The sequence below is a fragment of the Microcaecilia unicolor genome, chromosome 7 (assembly GCF_901765095.1).
Source record: "Microcaecilia unicolor chromosome 7, aMicUni1.1, whole genome shotgun sequence".
In the NCBI taxonomy this organism is placed as follows: domain Eukaryota; kingdom Metazoa; phylum Chordata; class Amphibia; order Gymnophiona; family Siphonopidae; genus Microcaecilia; species Microcaecilia unicolor.
This window is the reverse complement of record NC_044037.1, coordinates 187,214,510-187,234,656: the sequence shown is the minus strand read 5'-3', so window position 1 is coordinate 187,234,656 and position 20,147 is coordinate 187,214,510. Positions and strand designations below refer to the sequence as shown.

General features: G+C 43.6%; 1 protein-coding gene across 1 annotated transcript in view; it reads right to left on the bottom strand.

Moving 5' to 3' along the window:
- ABCA12 (ATP binding cassette subfamily A member 12) overlaps positions 1 to 20,147 on the bottom strand; it is a 542,556-nt gene that overhangs the window by 392,654 nt on the left and 129,755 nt on the right. The window contains 1 exon segment of the mRNA XM_030210844.1: positions 8,995 to 9,139. Coding sequence (XP_030066704.1) covers positions 8,995 to 9,139 — 145 coding nt within the window.

Here is a 20,147-nt window from a genome sequence, read left to right as displayed (position 1 = left end):
CTACCACCAACTGTACACCACTACCATAGCCCTTATAGGTGAAGGGAGCACCAATATGTGGGTACAGTGGGGTTCTGGTGGGTTTTGGAGGGTTCACTGTTTCCCCCACAAGTGTAACAAGTAGGGAGGTAGAAGCCTGGGTCCACCTGTCTGCAGTGCACTGCACCACTACTAGACTACTCCAGGGACCTGCATGCTATTCTAATTGACCTGAGTATAACATCTGAGGCTGGCATAAAGGCTGGCAAGTAATATTTTTATTCACATTTTTTGAGGTGGGAGGGGGATAGTGACCACTGGGGGAGTAAGTGGAGATGATCCCCGATTCCCTCCAGTGGTCAACTGGTCATTTGGGGCACCTCTTGTTTGGAGTAGAGGAGTAGCCTAGTGGTTAGTGCAGCAGACCTTAACACTGGGGAAGTGGGTTCAATTCCCACTGCAGCTATGCATTATAAAAACAGGTCTAGCTCAAAACATCTAAGTTTTCATCTTGGACGTCTTTGTTTTGTTCCTTTATGGCTGAAAGACGTCCAAGTCTTAGGAACGCACAAGTCCCGCCTTGAACACACCCCTGACATGCCCCCCTTGAGATTTAGACGTCCTTCTGATGGACTTCAGAGAAAAACTTCTAAAAAGAGGTTTTGAAAATACTGATTTGGACATTTTTGTGAGATAAACATCCAAATGCAGACATGTCACTTTTTGGACGTTTTTCTCTTTTGAAAATGAGCCAGATAGACAACTAATAAATAAACTGAGTGCCCTCAGTATGGGCCCCTAAAGTGACTGACTGTGTTAGGAACTGGTTGCATGGAAGGTGACAGAGGGTAGTAGTAAATGGAACTCACTCTGAGGAAAGGAATGTTAGCAGTAGTGTACTGCAAGGTTCGGTTCTTAGGTCGGTTCATTTTAACATTTTTGTAAGAGATATTGCTGGAGGGCTGAGTGGTAAGGTTTACTTCTTTGTGGATAATACCAAAATCTGAAATAGGGTAGACACATCTGATGGTGTGGATAACATGAGGATGGACCTAGCGAAGATTGAAGAATGGTCCAGAATTTGGCAGCTAAGATTAATGTTAAAAAAATGCAGGGTCATACATTTGAACTGCAAAAACCCAAGGGAGCAGTACAGTTTAGGGGTGGAAAAACTTTTGTGCATTAAAGAGGAGCAGGACTTGGGTGCAATCATATGTGATAAGATGGCCAAATAGGTAGAAAAGGCGATGGCGAAAGCTAGAAGGATGCTTAGCTACATAGGGAGAGGAATGGCAATCAGGAAAAAAAAGAGGTGATAATGTCTCTGTGTAAGACTCTGGTGAGACCTCATGTAAAATACTATGTGTAATTCTAGAGACCGCACCTTCAAAAATATATAAACAGGATGAAGTCAGTCCAGAAGGTGGTTACTAAAATGGTCAATGGTCTTCATCATAAAGCATATGGGAATAGACTTAAAGATCTCAATATGTATATTTTGGAAGAAAGGCAGAAGAGGGAGATATGATAGAGACATTTAAATATCCCCATGGCATAAATGCAGAAGAAGTAAGTCTCTTTCAATTGAAAGGAAGCTCTGCAATGAGGGGGCATAGGATGAAAGTGAAAGGGGACAGACTCAGGAGTAACCTGAAGAAATACTTCTTCACAAAAAGGGTGGTGAATTCGTGGAACAATCTCCCGGAGGATGATGGAGACAAAAACTGTACATGAATTCAAGAAAGCTTGGAACAAGTACATAAGATCTCAAAGGGAGAGGAAGGAACAGTAGATTGCATGAATAGGCAGACTTGATAGGCCATGTGATCTTTTATTTGCCTTCATTTTTCTCTGTTTCTGGCCATGTGATCTTTTATTTGCCTTCATTCTTCTCTGTTTCCATGTTTGTAGCACTTAATTTGATAATTAGATTATGCATGTAACTGACACCGTTCTATAACCTGTACGTGCAATTTTGCATGCAAAGTGCAAACCTGTGTAGGCAAGATTACTGAATGAGGGGGAATATGTACAAAGAACACAAAAACAAACATTAATGTTGTAATTTTTGATCTCTTCTGCTACACAGGAGAGAGGGTTGGTTTCAAGTCAGCAGGTTGCTAGCAAACAAATTTTCTTATGCAAACACATCCTTAAGGATACCAACAAAACAGAGAAGTTAGGACATCCCGATAGAAAGATCACCTTTAAGTAAGGAGAGGCCTTTAATTATAGAGCGGAATTGCAAAATTCCAAATTACCCCTATCAACTTTGGCATCTTCAACTGATCCAAACATTGCAGACAAAATTATTACAGGGAGAGATGGGAACACATACTGTTTCCACTGATGCAGCTACATTTCCAGAGTTTAGTGTAATGTTCAGTATCTCCCTATTGGTTTTTAAATCTTTCCATGGTACAGGAGTTAGATTTTTGAACAAGTATTTCTCGGTGGAAACACCTGCTCATTCTTTGTTTACTCCCTCAAAGTGAGTTTCAACTGGTAATACCTGCAAATCAAGAGTTATAATAGGCTGCCTCTAGAACAAGAATTTCAAAAAGAAGAACTCCTCAGACAAACACATAATTATTTAACCTTTCACAAATTGCTGAAGCCGGGGAAGGGGAAAGGGTTGGGCATATTTTTACTGGGGCTGAAGGTTTTAATGGATTCCTTTGTTTACTAAGAATCTAATTGTAAAAGAAGAGTTAAGCTGTGAAACTTTTGAATCTCTGTGAGATACTAGAGGCAAAGTGGGAGGGGAATGATTATCTTGGGAACGTAATTTTGAATTTGTTAAATGATTAAACAAAAAAGAAAGAGACCAATTTCTCACATGATATGTTAATGAAGAAAACAAATGCAAAACTAGCTGTGGTTGTAAAGGTGGACAACAAATAGATTAAATAATCAAAAGTAAAGAAACTGAAACAAATACAAATTATTATAAATAATCATTATTAAGCAAAAATATATTAATTTTAATTCACCGATAAAAATCCTATATGGCTTCTAGCTGTGGAATATTTGTATTCAATGATTTACTATCCATTTCATCCAGTAGAATATTGTCATTTGTATAAATCACTTTTTCTAAAACCTAAATTGCATATGATAAGCCTGAACATATGAAGGTATTAGTGGCATGAAAGGTCTCGGGAATGTAACAGTGAACACTGATGACGGCTCCAAAACGGAGCCTACTGTAGTAACTACAGTTCTTCCAGGAGGGGTAGTCAATGATTTGTAAATCTTAGGCAATATATAGATGGTGGATACTACTGGATGAGGACTATGTAAGGATTCCAACTCTTTAATAGTAAGGAAACCACTGTCTTTTCCTTTTTTTTTTTTTAAATAACAGCATGATCTAATCCCTAAGAACAGAAGTAGTATCATGGCTGAGGTAGTGACTGGCCGACATTCCCAGTGCCGCCTGAGCCTGAACAAAAATGGCAAGAGCTGCCACCATGGCCGAGCCTCTACTTACAGGATGGCATGAGGCTCGCATGTCATGAGTTGCACACCTGGCTCTGTCTCCTCGCTCGCCCGGTTTCTCAGTCTCCAGATCCATGGTGACAGAAGAAAGGGGAAGGAGGAGGGAAAAAGGAGACCGTGCCCGATGGAGCTGCCTGAGGATAATGGGAGCTGTGCAGACATAAAGTGCTCTCAGCAAAGGTCACCATCACTACCAAGGGCTCAGCCGACAATGCCTCAGGTGGAGAGATGCCGAAGTAACAGCAGCAGCAGGATGAGCAGGAGTTCCGAGGGTGTCCTGGGGTGAGGCTCCAAGGAGCTCAGCATACAGCAGCAGTAATCAGAGACTGTTAAAGCCTGCAGGGTACAGTGAGGCCATAGGAGAAATGTGGCCTCAAACAATAAAATTCCCAACACAATGAATCCCAGGGACACAACCTAATTCCAGGAAGATCACCTTACTTTCAAATCCCCTTATACCCAATCTCCAATATTTTCTTTAACATCCTTTTTAACGTATCCCTCCGTATCTCCCTCCCTTTTACCTATCCTATCCTTGTCTACCTTACCTATCCCAATTCATATATTCTTGGGCATTACTGTCACTGTGTCCATCACAGTTTATAATATACTTCTTACATGTCCTTAGTAATGCTTTTTACTATGTAAGCAGATATGCTTATCACAGTTTATAATATTCTTCTTACATGTTTTTTAATGCTTTTTTTACCATGTAAGCCGCACTGAACCTGCTATATGTGTGAAAGCGCGGGGTACAAATGTAATAAATAAATAAATAAATCACCTGATTCAGGATGTGACAAGGCACATCACCCGATTCAGCCCATACTTAAAGTAGACACAATTCAACTAATAGGGCAACATCTCAAATATGCTTGAAGAACGAAGGGCAGAAGGGAAGCACAACTTCCATTTCAGGCCCTTACAACCTCAGGCGCATTGAGACGGAGCGAGGCATGAGAATATCCTGACATGATTTCCTGCATGTGTTTTCCACTTAAGCAATCACGCACCACAGCTTATGAATAGAGGACTCTGTACTCCCCTAAATCAATCCCTCATGATCCCTGAAGTACTGAAGTCCCAACAGCACACGAAATCCTACCAGCACATTATCCCCACACTGGTCCAAGTAAATCAGGAGCTCCAGACCAGCAGGGGTGGCTGTGCTGACTGTGCGTGCTTGCAGGTGAAGCAGGAGTAGACAGAACAGAAAGAGACTGAGGCGACTGAGCAAACCAAGGAAGAGTGAGGAACGACAGTGCAGACTACAAGTGCAGGAGGGGGCAACAGGGAAAGCAACGTGGAGGGACTGAATCAGCTGAAGGAATGACCCATATAAAGAGTGGCGGCAAAAGGAAAGAGGTGAACATTAGGTGGAGACAGTCCAGGTGGCGGAAGGACAAAGGGGAACATGCTGCAGAGGAAGCATGCCTGCACAGACTATTTAAGGTACCTAATCCCTACCCTGTTCCATCGAACTTATCTTCCTAAATCGGTTCCAAGGTTTTTGCCATGCAGTGGTTTACACTGCTTTGTTTAGCCCTTTTAGGCATCGTGGGTGGCAACCTACTGGATAGCATGCAGTTTTGTCCTATTCCCGTGGTCTATAATCCTTCTAGAAAACACTGGACCAGGAAACACCTAACTCCAACAGCAGAGATTTACTAAACAATGCCAATATATACCCTCAGAATACTCTGACTACTACTGGCCAGAACCAAATGTCCAAATCAAGCTACAAACAATCCATATTTTATCACCGTCGATGACCAAGAAAAACTTGCTTTCTTCTGAACTTAACTAAATAAGTCTCCCCCTTGGAATGCAAGTCTCAACATAGTCCCATCCTCGCCATTTATATCAACACCAGGTCAGTGGGGAGCAAGACTCTCTTACTCAGAGATCTTCAAGAATCCTCACATCTGGGCTTTCTGTTTATCTCAGAAACATGGCTTACAGAAGTTGATAGTCCAATACTGCCCCACCTATACCCTCCTGGTTATGATATTCTTCATTCTCCAAGACAGGATAAAAAAGGTGGCGATCTTGCACTGATTTTTACGAGTTTTTTTCCATGTTGTTTAGTCAGTTCAGGAGTTTTCCCTGAATTTGAATACATGTTGTGCAAATTCTGTGATGATTCAATTGACACAAGTCAACTCACTCTGCTTCTAATTTACCATCCTCTGGGAGCCTGATCCAAGGCAGACCCATTACTTTTAGAAATTACCTCCTCAGCCATGTCCCAATTTTTGAGGATTATCCTCCAGGGTGATTTACATCTACACTTGGAGAATGATGCGAACATCAATGTCCACAACTTCAAATCATTCCTGAAAGTCTGCGATCTAACTATCCTTTCCGAGTATGCAACTCATGAATAAGGCCATATGATGTACTTTATGACTTCCTTGATTAGCTCATTTAAATGGAAGCCGGTACCATGGTCTGATCACTTCCAACTTGACTTTACTATTGACATCTGCATGTTGAGCTTTACCAAGCACAAAACTTTCAAATTCACATCCACCAGAGGTAACATCAATGAGGTCAGTTTCTGGTCTGAGCTGAGAGACTCCCTTACACCCTGGACTCCTACACAAAGATTCGGTTAAATCCCTCTAGGATACTAAGGTGACGGCTGTGCTGGACAAAATAGCTCCAGTTACCACTAAAAGTTTCAAAATGACCAGAAAATCTCAACCTGAAACGGGAATGCCAATACCTTGAAAAGCAATGGAGAAAGAACAAACATACTACGGATAAATCCAAATGGAAGTCTGCCTTCCGGCACTACAAAAAGAAGGTTGCTGATTCCAAACGACAGTACTATAGCAGCCTAATAGGTCAAGATGTTCTTGACAATAAAAACCTTTTCTCCTTAGTGAATAGCCCTTCCACTAATTCCAGTGACAATAAGCATCGAGCATGTCCATCCGCCCAAGAACTAGCTGATCATTTCGCTAATAAGATCATTCAGATTAGGACTGAACTATCAAATGCTAGTCCAAACTGTGGTTCAGCCTGAAGCACCAGTGATTATCCAATCCAGGGACACAAGTCTGACCAGAGCTGGGAATTTCTTCAACCACTGACACTTGATGATGTAAGATTGCTGTTACTGAAATGTTCACAAGCCCACTGCTCCCTGAATCATTGCCCAAAATCCTTGTTCCCTATGCCTATGGAGGCAGTTCATTAGTTACTAGATGGTCTCAATGGGCTGTTAAAATCTGGCTCTCTCCCTTTATATATGGGCAAAATTATTCTAACTCCACTGTTGAAGGGATCTAGACTAGATGCAACATTGTCTGTAAACTACCGTCTGGTGGCTAGCATATCCGTTTTTACTAAAATACTAGAGACCTACATCAGTAAACAATTCTTCTTACCCTGCTGCTAGTTCTATCTACATATGTCAAACAATATCTATGTAAGGGAGACCAAGTAATACTTCTCCAATTCGATATCTCAGCAGCATTTGATGTGATCGATCAAACACTACTACTTGAAATACTGGATCAGATAAGAATAACAGGTATTGTTCTCAAATGGCTCAGTGAATTCCTGTTAAGCAAAACAATCAACTCTCTACCTACTGGTCTTCTGGCTGTGGTGTCCCCCAGGGATCTCTGCTCTCTCCTATCCTGTTCAATTTCTTTGTCATCCCTTGGCTCAATACATCTTAATCTTAGCGAGCTACTATTATCTTATGTGGATGACAATCTGCTTCTCCTACCAGTGAACTCTTCAAAGAAAGACCTAATTCAAACTGTAAGGACTGCCATGAATGCTGTTAATACTTGGGCCCTGACCAATAAATTGAAATTGAATGCACAGAAAACCAAGGTCTATTGGTTCAGGAATCAATATCTCTGCCTAATGGTCAAATCTTTGCAGTTGAATCTGAAACCAGAGTGTTAGGGGTCTTGCTTGACTCTTCCCTCACTTTCTCCTCCCATTTTAACCTGCTATGGAAGAAAACTCTATTCAAAATGAGACAGCTACGTCTAGTCAGATAATTCTTCAATCAAAAATCCTTTGTATTATTAGTTCAAATGTTAGTCCTATCATACCTAGATTACTGTAATGTTTTATTTCTTGGTATTAAGAGCCAATATCAGAAAAAAACTGCAAATCATACAGTACACAGCTGCCAGACTAATATTCAAATTGAACAGATACAATAGTGTTTCATCCTATCTTATCAAACTGCACTGGCTTCCCATATCAGAAAGAATCAGGTTTAAGTCTACTTGCTTAGTCTTTCAAATCCTACAGCGTTTCACATCTGAACTGCTAACTAGGGCTGCTTCACTATGTGTGGCCCAGTCCATCAGACTGAAAGAACAACTGATGCTAGCGACACCGTTTCATAAGGTATTCAATATCAGAGGATGTTTAACTCTCTATTTCCTGTAATTGGAGTCACATTATGGAACTCTTTACCTATTGCCATCAGAACAGATAATACCTACCTAAGCTTCCGGAAGAGGCTAAAAACCTTTCTCTTCCCAAAGACCATTCCATAAAACTTCATCACAACCTCTATCTCCTCATACCATCTATCAGACATCCCTTTTTTATAGACCTCTACATATTATAGAATTCAGGGGATCCATGCCTAATTTACATGTCAGGATTTACACCAGATTTCAGCTGGTGTGAATCTTCGCACCAGATATTGGGTGCAGATCCTAACATTATGTGCTATTCTATAAATGGTACCCAACTCAGACTGATGTTTATAGAATAGCTCTCAGCACGCATTTTTTGGGGGCGTCCAAATTTGGTGAATTTACCCCTATGTTTGTAAGCTGGAGATGTGCACTTAGCCCACTTATGTTCTGCCTACCCATGTTCTTGCAGTATCACGAGCTGCTGCAAGAGGTTGTGGCAGCCATTTTGGAGAAGCTACTGCTAGGGGCAGGAGTGAGAGGGATTCGCTCCTGCTCCTGACGCCCCGCTGGACTACTAGGGAGATCAGGTGGTCCCCAGAGTGATCCTATACTGACTGGGAGGAGGGGATGGGGAGTGGGATGCTCCCTGGGGGAGGGTTGTTGTTGGTGGGAAGGAAGCCGCAGCTGCACATTGGGGGGCCAGGAGGGGGGGGAAACTTTTTTATGTGGGTCCTGGCCCGATATTTAGCCAGGGCCCGCATAGCTTTTTATAAGTGGCACTCAAGTATAGGCACCAAGTTATAGAATTGCTCTTTAAGTCTGTACCTCAGGCAATGGTGGATTAAATGAATTGCTGAAGATCACAAGCTATGTCAGTGGGATTTGAACCTTGGCTTTCTTGGTGCTCAGCCTAATGCTCTACCCACTAGGCTTCTCCTCCATTCTTTAAAGGAATTAAAGGAGAACAGCAACTAATTTTAGAAGTTCTGCTGTGAAAGCATTTTTTCAGAGTCTCGATGGTTGTCAGAGTGCTGATTTTCAGGTCTGATCAGAAAAATAAGTTACCTTGTCAAAAATGCATATACACAAAAACAGAATGAGACATATTTACCTGTTGTCAGATGACCTACTAGAAATTCTTGAAATAGCTTTTTTTACATAGGATTTGTTCTTGCACCTGGCATCATCATCACAGTAGAAAGTTTGAAGAAATGAAAATAGACCTGTGCTCTGGAGGTTGCGAGGAGCAAGATAACCTAGAAAACATGAAATATAAAGTAATATATTTTGTAGCACAAAGGAGGTCACTAACAGCAACAAGTAAATTTTGATGGGGCAATCAGGAAATAACCATTCTAAAAGCTCATGCAGCTAAAACCAAATGTTACACTCATTAACAGCGGAAAAAATACATCCTTCAAACTCATTGCTAACTGCTATCTCACTTGAGTGTTCTTTTGTCATCACCACCGACTACTGCTGAGTTGTTAACCACTGGAGCTGGGAGTGGCCCACCTAGGACTTACTTCCCCTCACCCCCCTCCCATCCTTACCATTAAACAACTTATGTTAACATAAACCCTTCTCCACTCATGTCTTGTATTCATTCACATTGTATAATATAATTCACAGCACACTAATTGGCAGTACACAGCAGGCTGCAGCTTTGTTTATTAACAATTGTATAAACTGGTAATCAGAAAACGTTAACCGTTACAACCTGACCTACACTTAAAATGTTATGACAAAAACACCCCCTGCCCCACCGGCCCAATCCACCATAATAAACAAATCTTGTACCTTGCCTTTTGTTATGACTCATACCCCATGAGTTACAACTCCTGTAGCTCAGGTGCCTGTCCACTGCGACAACCTTAGCCACCACCTCCCCACCTCCCAACCTGGCCATTGGCACAGAAAACAGGCCCCAGGACAAACATGGCCCAAAGGGAGGAAGGATGGGTAACCCCAGCCCATGGATAAGTGGAGGCCCTTCAAGACAAGCTTTTGGACTTGTCTCTAATCGCTGGAGCTGGGACTGACCCACTGACTTCCCCTTCGTCCTTACTGTTACACAACTTATGTTAACATAAACCCTTCCCCACTCATACCTTTTATTCATTAACACTAAATAACATAATTCACAACTCTAATTGGCAGTAAACAGTAGGTTGCAGCTTTGTTTATTAACAATTGTATAAATTGGTAATCAGAAAGTGGTAATCAGAAAATGTGAACAGTAAAAAGCTGAGCTACATTTAAATATTATGACAAGGAGCCCCTCCCCTCCCCTTTTCAGCTAAGTAGTAAGTTCATCACTGTTCTCCGCTAATCTCCAATCCCATAGTTCTGCCTTGGAGCAAGCATGGGCCTCCATGCCCAGTAACTGTGTCTTGTGACCCACCATAATAAACAAATCTTGTACCTTGCTTTTTGTTATGACTCATACTCCACGAGTCACAACCCCTGTAGCTCAGGTATCCGCCAAGGGGGGGGGGGGGGTAACTGATGTGAGTCAAAGTCCCCCCAATTGCAAAAGAGCCAAAGCTTCAGCCTACAATACTACAAACTACAAAGAGTGTTCAGTAAGTTCTTGTATATAATTGAGAAAAAGATTCATCTCTATGTCAGATAAATTAATTCTATCTCTACCAAACAACCCCGCACACTGCGTGTCAACCCACTCATGTCTGAGCTGAGAACCCCCCATGCCAGCAGCCAGACTCCCACCTGTCTGTTAATTTTTACCAGACCACGAGTCCATGCAGGCCTAGGAATTATGTCAGACCAAACCACCCAGGAAGGTGAGGACCAAGAGAGTATGAATCTCAAATTGTCCTTGAGAAAGCGTCTTTCCCATCCAGTCATCCACATCACTGCCTCCCAAGTGAATAATCAGTAGGTGTGGATGCAGGGCTTGGTTCACAGACTATACAGAAGTGGGAGTAACTAGCACCATCTCAGACCTGGATAAACAGATCATAGGCCTGTACAGCTGACATCTACTGAAACAGGAACTGGACCCCTTCATGTAACAGCAAACTCAGAACTAGGAGGGATGGATATAACCCTGAAAGGCTCTGGAAGACCAGTGGCCTATGCTCTTAATGGTCTCCTCCCCCAACCCTGCAGCACTGGTGCTTGTTGCCGCACCAATGCAAAAGGAATGTGTGTCAAACATTTTTGGATCCTCTCCAACATTCTTAAGACACTTATGTAATACCGCTGAAATTTGTATCTAGTCAAGACCACCCCATCAGAGTGCACAAAGAAGGGCAGAGGCCCTGGCTGATGGGCCACCTGATAAGACAACACACAACTAACCAGTAAAGTGTCAACCTCCTGGACCCTCTTTAGCACAACAGACCACCCTTTTCCCACCTGGTCAGACTTGGCACCGTAGAAGGCCATCAAGCACGCTGCCCGAAACAACAGAGCCTCAAACTCAGAGTATATTCAATAAGGAAAGTAACAAGCCATGCATGATTGGCAACCTAAAATTTGGCACAGTAGGGCGCATCGTTTCCCACCCCACAAACATACAGTGCACTAGAAAACCGTGACAGGATTTCCCCAACCCAAGACAAAAAAGGTGAAGTCAGACACCTGTCTGATAACACCATTCGAACAGCCCAAATGTTTAGCATATAAAACATAGTTAGCCAATTGGATGTCCAGTACCATCCTCTCATCCCAGTCCCCCTATAACATAGGCCGACCAGGTAGATGGTGCAACAGAATTCTTCAACATTGCCCAAACCTCTGTCTGCCTAATTTCTATAGATGACCTGGCATTGGTACTCCCAACTCATCTGCTTCTTATGCAAGGGTCTGGAACAGATCGAACTGAAAAGAGAAAGAGCATCAGCTATCCTGTTAGTGGCTCTAGGAATATACCTATCACAAAGATAAAGTTTAAGCTTCAAACACCAGAACACCAATTCCCCGACCAAGGAGTTCACCAGCAAGCACCTACCTACTTGCCTGTTCCCAACCTCAACTACTCCTTTGTTGTCACACTACACAGGAAGCTGCTTCTCCCGCAACCTGTCTGGCCAAATCTCACAGGCAACTACAAATGGAAAGAGCTCAAGGAAGGTGTCATATTTGTTGCTACCTGTGGGGCCCACAAATAGAAAATCATCCAGATAGTGAACTATGCTCTTAATGCCCGCCTTCTGCGCCATTACCCAGTGCAACCTGGAGCGGACCAATTCGAAGCATGCACAAGAAATGGAATATCCCAAGAGCATGCCTTTGTCAAAGTAGAATGCATCATAGAATTAGAAACAGAAATGAGGAAAAGTGAATTGGCAACAGCTGGAAGGCAGATTCAACATCCACTTTTGCTAGCCTGGCCCCTGCCCCACACTGGTGGATCAAACTCAGAGCACAGTCAAAGGAAGTTAATTGCACCATACACAATTCTTTTGGTATGCCATCATTGACCGCTTGACCAGACAAATGCGAGAGGTTATGAATCAATCTGAATTTTCCTGGTTCCTTCTTAGGGATCACCACTACATCAGCACCAGGAAAGACCTGCTGGCAAAAGGGCTAGCTATTCTTCCCACTCAAAACTCCTCATTCAATTTTTTCTGCACAACCTCTTGCTGCTGCCTACTGGACGATGAATTGTGCACCACATTATTTTTCAGTACACCCTAGAATGGGGTAAGAATCTCCTTAGTTTAGGGGGCGGAGCAAGATGGTGGCACGTTAGATCCGCCGTGAGCTTTCTCTTTATGCTAGCTTTGTACTTTGTGGACTTTTTTCTTTTCCTAAATAACAAATATGCCTCATACTAAACGGAAGGGTTCCGTGAAGGTTGTTACCCCGACGACCAGAACTTCATCGCCCACACAGCAGAGCATTGAGAGGTTCACGACGAGAAACTCCACCTCACAAAATGTCGGAGGGGTTCCCGCTGTTGTCTCGGATCAAGGAGAGGCTGAGACCTTGGGAATGGACATAACACTTTCACCTCTGACTCTCAACCCACCACCGCACCCTGCTGGTCTCGAGCCACGAGCGAGTGCTTCCGTCCGTAGAGAGGATATTGGAGGCCCTCTGAGTCGGGGTCTGGTGGATGAGGATCCAGCAGGAGGTCGGAGAACTTTGGTTTCCCCGACTGGGCGTGAGACACCAAAGATTGATTCGGCGGCGGTGATGCTGGACTCCATTTGGGGTACACTCCAGCACTTGGACCAGACCATGTCAGGTTCTGCAAATCAAATTGTGATGCTTGTGAGTACTATGGAAAATCTGCCAACAGCTTTTGCCACTATGAAAGTTGAAGTTAATGGCAAAATAGATAATATAAAAGAAGTAAAGAAAGTGAAAGAAAGTTCAAGTTTATTGATTAAAAATAATGCTATATTACATCATAAAATGGAGCAACTTGAAAACTATAATCGGAGGTTAAATCTTCGTTTGTTGAATTTTCCTTGATTGTCTATATATACTCCGTTGGAGGTATTCAAGAGATATTTGATTGAAAACTTAAAATTTTCCCCGGAAACTATTCATCCGTTAAATAAAATCTACTATTTGCCTAATAAGAAAAATGAGGAGAAATTACAGAAGTTACCATAATATCAAGAAGAATTAAACATTTTGGAAATCCTGGAAACGTCTTTAACCACAGTAACTGAAAGACAAACTTTACTTGTTTCTTTCATATTTGAACAGGATATGGAGGCTGTGAGAAGATTGGCTCTTAAAAATTTACAAACATTATTTTATGGGGAGAAAATATGGGTTTTCCCAGATGTGACAAAGCAAACTTAGGAAGGAAGGAAAGCTTTCTTGGCGTTAAGAGCTGATACTGTTGCTTTAGGAGCATCATTTAATTTAAATTACCCCTGTAAATGTAATGTTAAATATTTGGGCGTAAAATATGTGTTTTTTTTCTTTCAGAACAACTAAGACATTTTATAGACTCAAAAAGAGTATAAGATTTGTAGGATTTGCATGGTCATGATCTAAGACATGGGAAGAGAAAATAATCTGATTAGGGTGGATGAAAGTGTTAAGCCTTTATTGTATGCAAATTTCTTCTTTAAATCTCATCTCCTGAATTTATAACAAACTCCTCCCCCTCTATATAGTGGTCTAATATAAGATATTATTTGTTACCTTAATTCTAAATTTTCCTTAGATACAGTGGTGGAAATAAGTATTTGATCCCTTGCTGATTTTGTAAGTTTGCCCACTGACAAAGACATGAGCAGCCCATAATTGAAGGGTAGGTTATTGGTAACAGTGAGAGATAGCACATCACAAATTAAATCCGGAAAATCACATTGTGGAAAGTATATGAATTTATTTGCATTCTGCAGAGGGAAATAAGTATTTGATCCCCCACCAACCAGTAAGAGATCTGGCCCCTACAGACCAGGTAGATGCTCCAAATCAACTCGTTACCTGCATGACAGACAGCTGTCGGCAATGGTCACCTGTATGAAAGACACCTGTCCACAGACTCAGTGAATCAGTCAGACTCTAACCTCTACAAAATGGCCAAGAGCAAGGAGCTGTCTAAGGATGTCAGGGACAAGATCATACACCTGCACAAGGCTGGAATGGGCTACAAAACCATCAGTAAGACGCTGGGCGAGAAGGAGACAACTGTTGGTGCCATAGTAAGAAAATGGAAGAAGTACAAAATGACTGTCAATCGACAAAGATCTGGGGCTCCACGCAAAATCTCACCTCGTGGGGTATCCTTGATCATGAGGAAGGTTAGAAATCAGCCTACAACTACAAGGGGGGAACTTGTCAATGATCTCAAGGCAGCTGGGACCACTGTCACCACGAAAACCATTGGTAACACATTACGACATAACGGATTGCAATCCTGCAGTGCCCGCAAGGTCCCCCTGCTCCGGAAGGCACATGTGACGGCCCGTCTGAAGTTTGCCAGTGAACACCTGGATGATGCCGAGAGTGATTGGGAGAAGGTGCTGTGGTCAGATGAGACAAAAATTGAGCTCTTTGGCATGAACTCAACTCGCCGTGTTTGGAGGAAGAGAAATGCTGCCTATGACCCAAAGAACACCGTCCCCACTGTCAAGCATGGAGGTGGAAATGTTATGTTTTGGGGGTGTTTCTCTGCTAAGGGCACAGGACTACTTCACCGCATCAATGGGAGAATGGATGGGGCCATGTACCGTACAATTCTGAGTGACAACCTCCTTCCCTCCGCCAGGGCCTTAAAATGGGTCGTGGCTGGGTCTTCCAGCACGACAATGACCCAAAACATACAGCCAAGGCAACAAAGGAGTGGCTCAGGAAGAAGCACATTAGGGTCATGGAGTGGCCTAGCCAGTCACCAGACCTTAATCCCATTGAAAACTTATGGAGGGGAGCTGAAGCTGCGAGTTGCCAAGCGACAGCCCAGAACTCTTAATGATTTAGAGATGATCTGCAAAGAGGAGTGGACCAAAATTCCTCCTGACATGTGTGCAAACCTCATCATCAACTACAGAAGACGTCTGACCACTGTGCTTGCCAACAAGGGTTTTGCCACCAAGTATTAGGTCTTGTTTGCCAGAGGGATTAAATACTTATTTCCCTCTGCAGAATGCAAATAAATTCATATACTTTCCACAATGTGATTTTCCGGATTTAATTTGTGATGTGCTATCTCTCACTGTTACCAATAACCTACCCTTCAATTATGGGCTGCTCATGTCTTTGTCAGTGGGCAAACTTACAAAATCAGCAAGGGATCAAATACTTATTTCCACCACTGTATATGTTTCTGTTTTTCATGTTCAAGATGTAAATGCTTGTAAAGATTATAAATATGCATAAATAAAAAATAAAAAAATAAAAAGAATCCCCTTAGTGGAACCTTTTTCCAGCACCTCTGCTGCCTCCCTATTGCTATACTGATGCAGCCACAGGCACATAAAATGAACCCTGATGGGGACGGGTACCCGACCAAAAGATTCCTACTTTCCTGCAGGATCCATTCTGCCAGTCCCCTTCCTAGGGCACTTGAAGGCTGGTCATCCTCCTTGCCCCAATTATCGAGGGTACCACTTCCTCATAGCTGGTCACAGTTGGGCACTGGTCTGCAGGCCGGATAACCAGCATAAAACGTATTAAACCTTTTTGGGATCTTGCCAGGTATTTGTGACCTGGATTGTCCACTGTTGGAAACAGAATGCTGGGCTTGATGGACCTTTGGTCTGTCCCAGTGTGGCAATACTTATGTACTTAACCCAACCCAAGGACCAAGGTGTCCCATAGACTGGAACCTGGCTGCCAGTCCCCTCCCCTAGGGGCTCCTAGGCTATGAAGTCCTTGCTGGGGAGCAGAAGACCAATCCCATGGGCCACAGAAAGGCCCTACTCCCCAAAAAACCTGATCAGCCAGTAAAGTGGGGCCCCTAGCAGCCAGTGCAACTGACCCAACTTGAGCACAACTGGGACTCAAAACAGCAACTGCCTGAACACCATCAGCACTCATTACAGAGAAGGGCAGGGCTGCTGCAACAGATGACACTGCAACAGACTCCTGACTGGGGGGGGGAGGGGAAGACCTGCTATCCCAACAATGGAAGAAGACCCTGGAAGCAGCAGCAGGGGAGTGGTTTCAGAGGGACTCATGACCTGATATTGAGGAATAATTGTCTGACCCAACAGCTGGCCCCACAAGAGCTGTGACCTCATCCAAGCCTCCAACCCTGGCAGACAGACGAACCAGCCTTGTCCCATTCCCCAATTGTGGAGGACCCTTCAGGGATCGTTTAGAGCCAGAGGGCACTACAGCCTCAATGACTATGGCCATATGCAGTTTCTGGATTGGCAGGACAGGTAGGGAAACAAAGCACTCTACTGCTCCTGCATCCTCATTCAGGGATTCACTAGTCAATGAGGAGACCTTCTCAGTGGCTAGATCCTTCATTGCTGCTTCTGAAACATCCCCTGATGCCATCAGCAGCAGCCTCTGAGAAGCAGGAAAGCCCTGATCCTCAGAGGGGACTGCTTAAGTATATTAGCCCCAAATCCCACCTCTCGAGGTCACCTGCCCAATAGGGGCAAGCGGGTCTGGCGGAAATCAGTATTTTGATTTCTTGAAGCCAATCCTGTGACCCCTACCAGAGCACAACCATCTCCTGCAGTGACCCATCATCCATCTGGCTTTTTTGCCAGAAGCCACAGCCAAGTCTGAGGTAAGGAGTCAGCCTATGGTTAAGTGGGGATCCTTTCAGACAATCTTTCAGGCTTGCCTCATAACCCAAATCAATCAGGGTCATGCATTTGGTCTACAAAAACCTGAGGAAGTGATACAGTTTGGAGATTGAAGTACTTATGTGCAGGAAAGAGGAGTGGGACTTGGGTGTGATTCTATATGATGATCTTCAGGTAGGCCAACATATAGGAAAAATGGTGGCAAAAAGCCAGAAGGGTGCTTAGTTGCATAATGAGAGGAATGGCCAGCAGAAAAAAGGAAGTGATAATGCTTCCATATAAGTCTCCGGTGAGACTTCATTTAGGGCCTCTTTTACTAAGGTACACTAGCGTTTTTAACATGTTCTAATATTTAGGGCGCACTAAACATTAGAGACATCCATAGGAATATATGGATGCCTCTAAATTTTAGTGTGCACTAAAAATGCTAGCACGCCTTAGTAAAATACCCCCTTAGAGTACAATTCTAGAGACATAAGAACATAAGAATAGCTATACTGCTCCAACAGTGGCCAATCCAGGTCACAAGTACCTGGCAGAAACTCAAATAGTAGCAACATTCCATGTTACCAATTCCTCAGCAAACAATGGCTTCCCCCATGTCCATCTCAATAGCAAACTATGGACTTTTCCTCCAGGAACTTATCCAAACCTTTATTAAACTCAGATATGCAAACCACTGTTACCACATCCTCCATCAATGAGTTCCAGAGCTTAACTATTCTTTGAGTGAAAAATATTTCCTCCTATTTGTTTTAAAAGTATTTCCATGTAATTTCATTGAGTGTCCCCTGGTCTGTGTACTTTTTGAAAGAGTGAAAAATTGATTCACTTTTACCCATTCTACGCCACTCATGATTTTGCAGACCTCAATTGCAAAATGTTTGCTCTCACAGCACATAACAGTGCATATAGGTGCATTCCTGCATGTATTTTACAAAAGGCTTTATGTGTGCAAATCATTTTCTAAAGTACTACTGGAACTGGACGTGTCCTGACTGGGACATCTCAGTTCCAATTTCTATCTTGTATCTAGCATGGGACTGAATATGTATAATATTTCTTGCCCTAATATGCAGAGTTTTCACTGGGCAGTTCTAACCACAGATTGCTTCAATCTTTCCTCTAGAGATAAAATTGTCAAACTTAGGACCCTGTTTACTAAGGCGTGTTAGCATTTTTAATGCACCTACAATTAGCATGTGCGTTAACCATGTAGGTGCCTATAGGGATATTTTAGGCATGTACACAGTTAACGCGCCTACATGGTTAACATGCGTTAAAGATGCTAACGCACCTATAACGCTGCTTAGTAAACAGGGCCCTTAAACTGTTAAAACAAAATAAAATAGGCTACCCGGCTTTCTAACTGCTTACAGATCTTAACCTCCAGGAAAATTGCTAACATTACATGAAACCATCACAACAATTCTTTTGGATAAATATGAAATGCTATTTCTCCATTGCTTTTCAAATAAAAAGCTTCAGTAGAAGGACTGTGTTGACAATAGAAACCTATGAATCTGGCACTGCCAGCTCATTAAGGACAGAGGGCTAGATGCACTAAAATAAACGAGCCAGTAACCTGGGTTTTAAACTGGTTCTAGCCAGTTTAACATGCAAGTAGTAAACCAGGACATGCACAAAAGGGCATTGTCCTGTCACGGTAGCAGCTAACGAAAACGGAATTCAGATGAGCAAATTACTATTATAACTAGTAAAAAAGGCCCATTTCTGACACAAATGAAACGGGCGCTAGCAAGGTTTTCCTCGGAGTGTGTATGTTTGAGAGAAAGTGTGTGTGAGAGACGGAGTGTGTGTGTCAGAAAAAGAATGAGAGAGAGACAGAGACAGAGTGAGTGTGTGTTTGTGTGAGAGAGAGAGTGTGTGTGAGAGACAGAGTGTCTGTGTGTGTGAGACTGTGTGTGTGTGACAGAGAGATAGAGTGTGATAGACAGGGAGTGTGTCAGAGAGAGTGTATGTGAGAGACAGTGAGTGAGTGAGTGAGTGTGAGCCCCCACTCCCCCTCTCGCAGGGCCCCCCTCCCCACCCCCACCTCTCTGGTCTCAGGACCCCCTCCCCACCTCCCTCTCCCCTGCGCCCCCTCCAGCCATCCATGTCCAGCGACCCTCCTCTCCCCCTGTCCCCCCTGCAGCCACCCAAGTCCAGCAACCCTCCCCTCCCCCCCCCGGCGTATCAAACCCCCTCGCCACCCGCAGCTGCCAGTGGTAACGCTGTCCGGCCGCTGCTGCTTCTCACCTCTCACGTTGCTGCGCTCCTCCAGGGTCTTACTCCAGGGGCAGTGACGTGGAGGCGAGAGGAGGAGCGGCTGCAGACTGCGTTTTAAGACTCGGGCATTTGTGAATGATTTGGGCTGGGTTAAAAAATATTTATGTTTTTTTTTCTTTTTGTAGCGGCCACTGCTGCTCTACAGGAGAAGCAGCAGCAGCCGGACAGCGTTACCAGTGGCAGCTGCGGGTGACGAGGGGGTTGATGTGCTTCGGGTGGGGGGAGGGGGGTGTTTGATGGGCCTTGGGGGGGAGCGCATCAGAGGCTTCGGAGTAGGATTCAAATCATCTCTTTCTTTTTCTGTTCGGAGCTGCCTGTCAGGTGCCTGTGTCATGGCAACAGGAGTTAAGTTGCTTCTGTCGCTTTCTTTCATGTTTTTTTTACCCTTATCTTGTCTGTTGTGTCAGGGGTGGTTCGGGAGGGCGTTCGGTGAGCGCAGCAGGTTCGGGAGGGCGGTTTGGGAGGGTGGCAGTCTCGGTTGTTTTTTGTCCTTTCTTTTTCTTAGCTTTTATTTTCCATGAACGTTCGATGAAGCTGCCTGGGCCCACACTGCTGTTGCTTGGGCTCTCTGGATGATGTCATCCGAGGCTTCAGTCCCAGGCACAGCCAATCAGAATGGAGGCACGGGCCCAGGCAGCTTCATGGAATGTTCATGGTGCAAATTATTATATAGGATGTGTATAATTCATATTACAATGAGATGCACTACCGTTTTCCGATCCCCTCACCGTGGAAAACATAACGGGAGGTCTGCACCTCTTGTTGGGGCTGC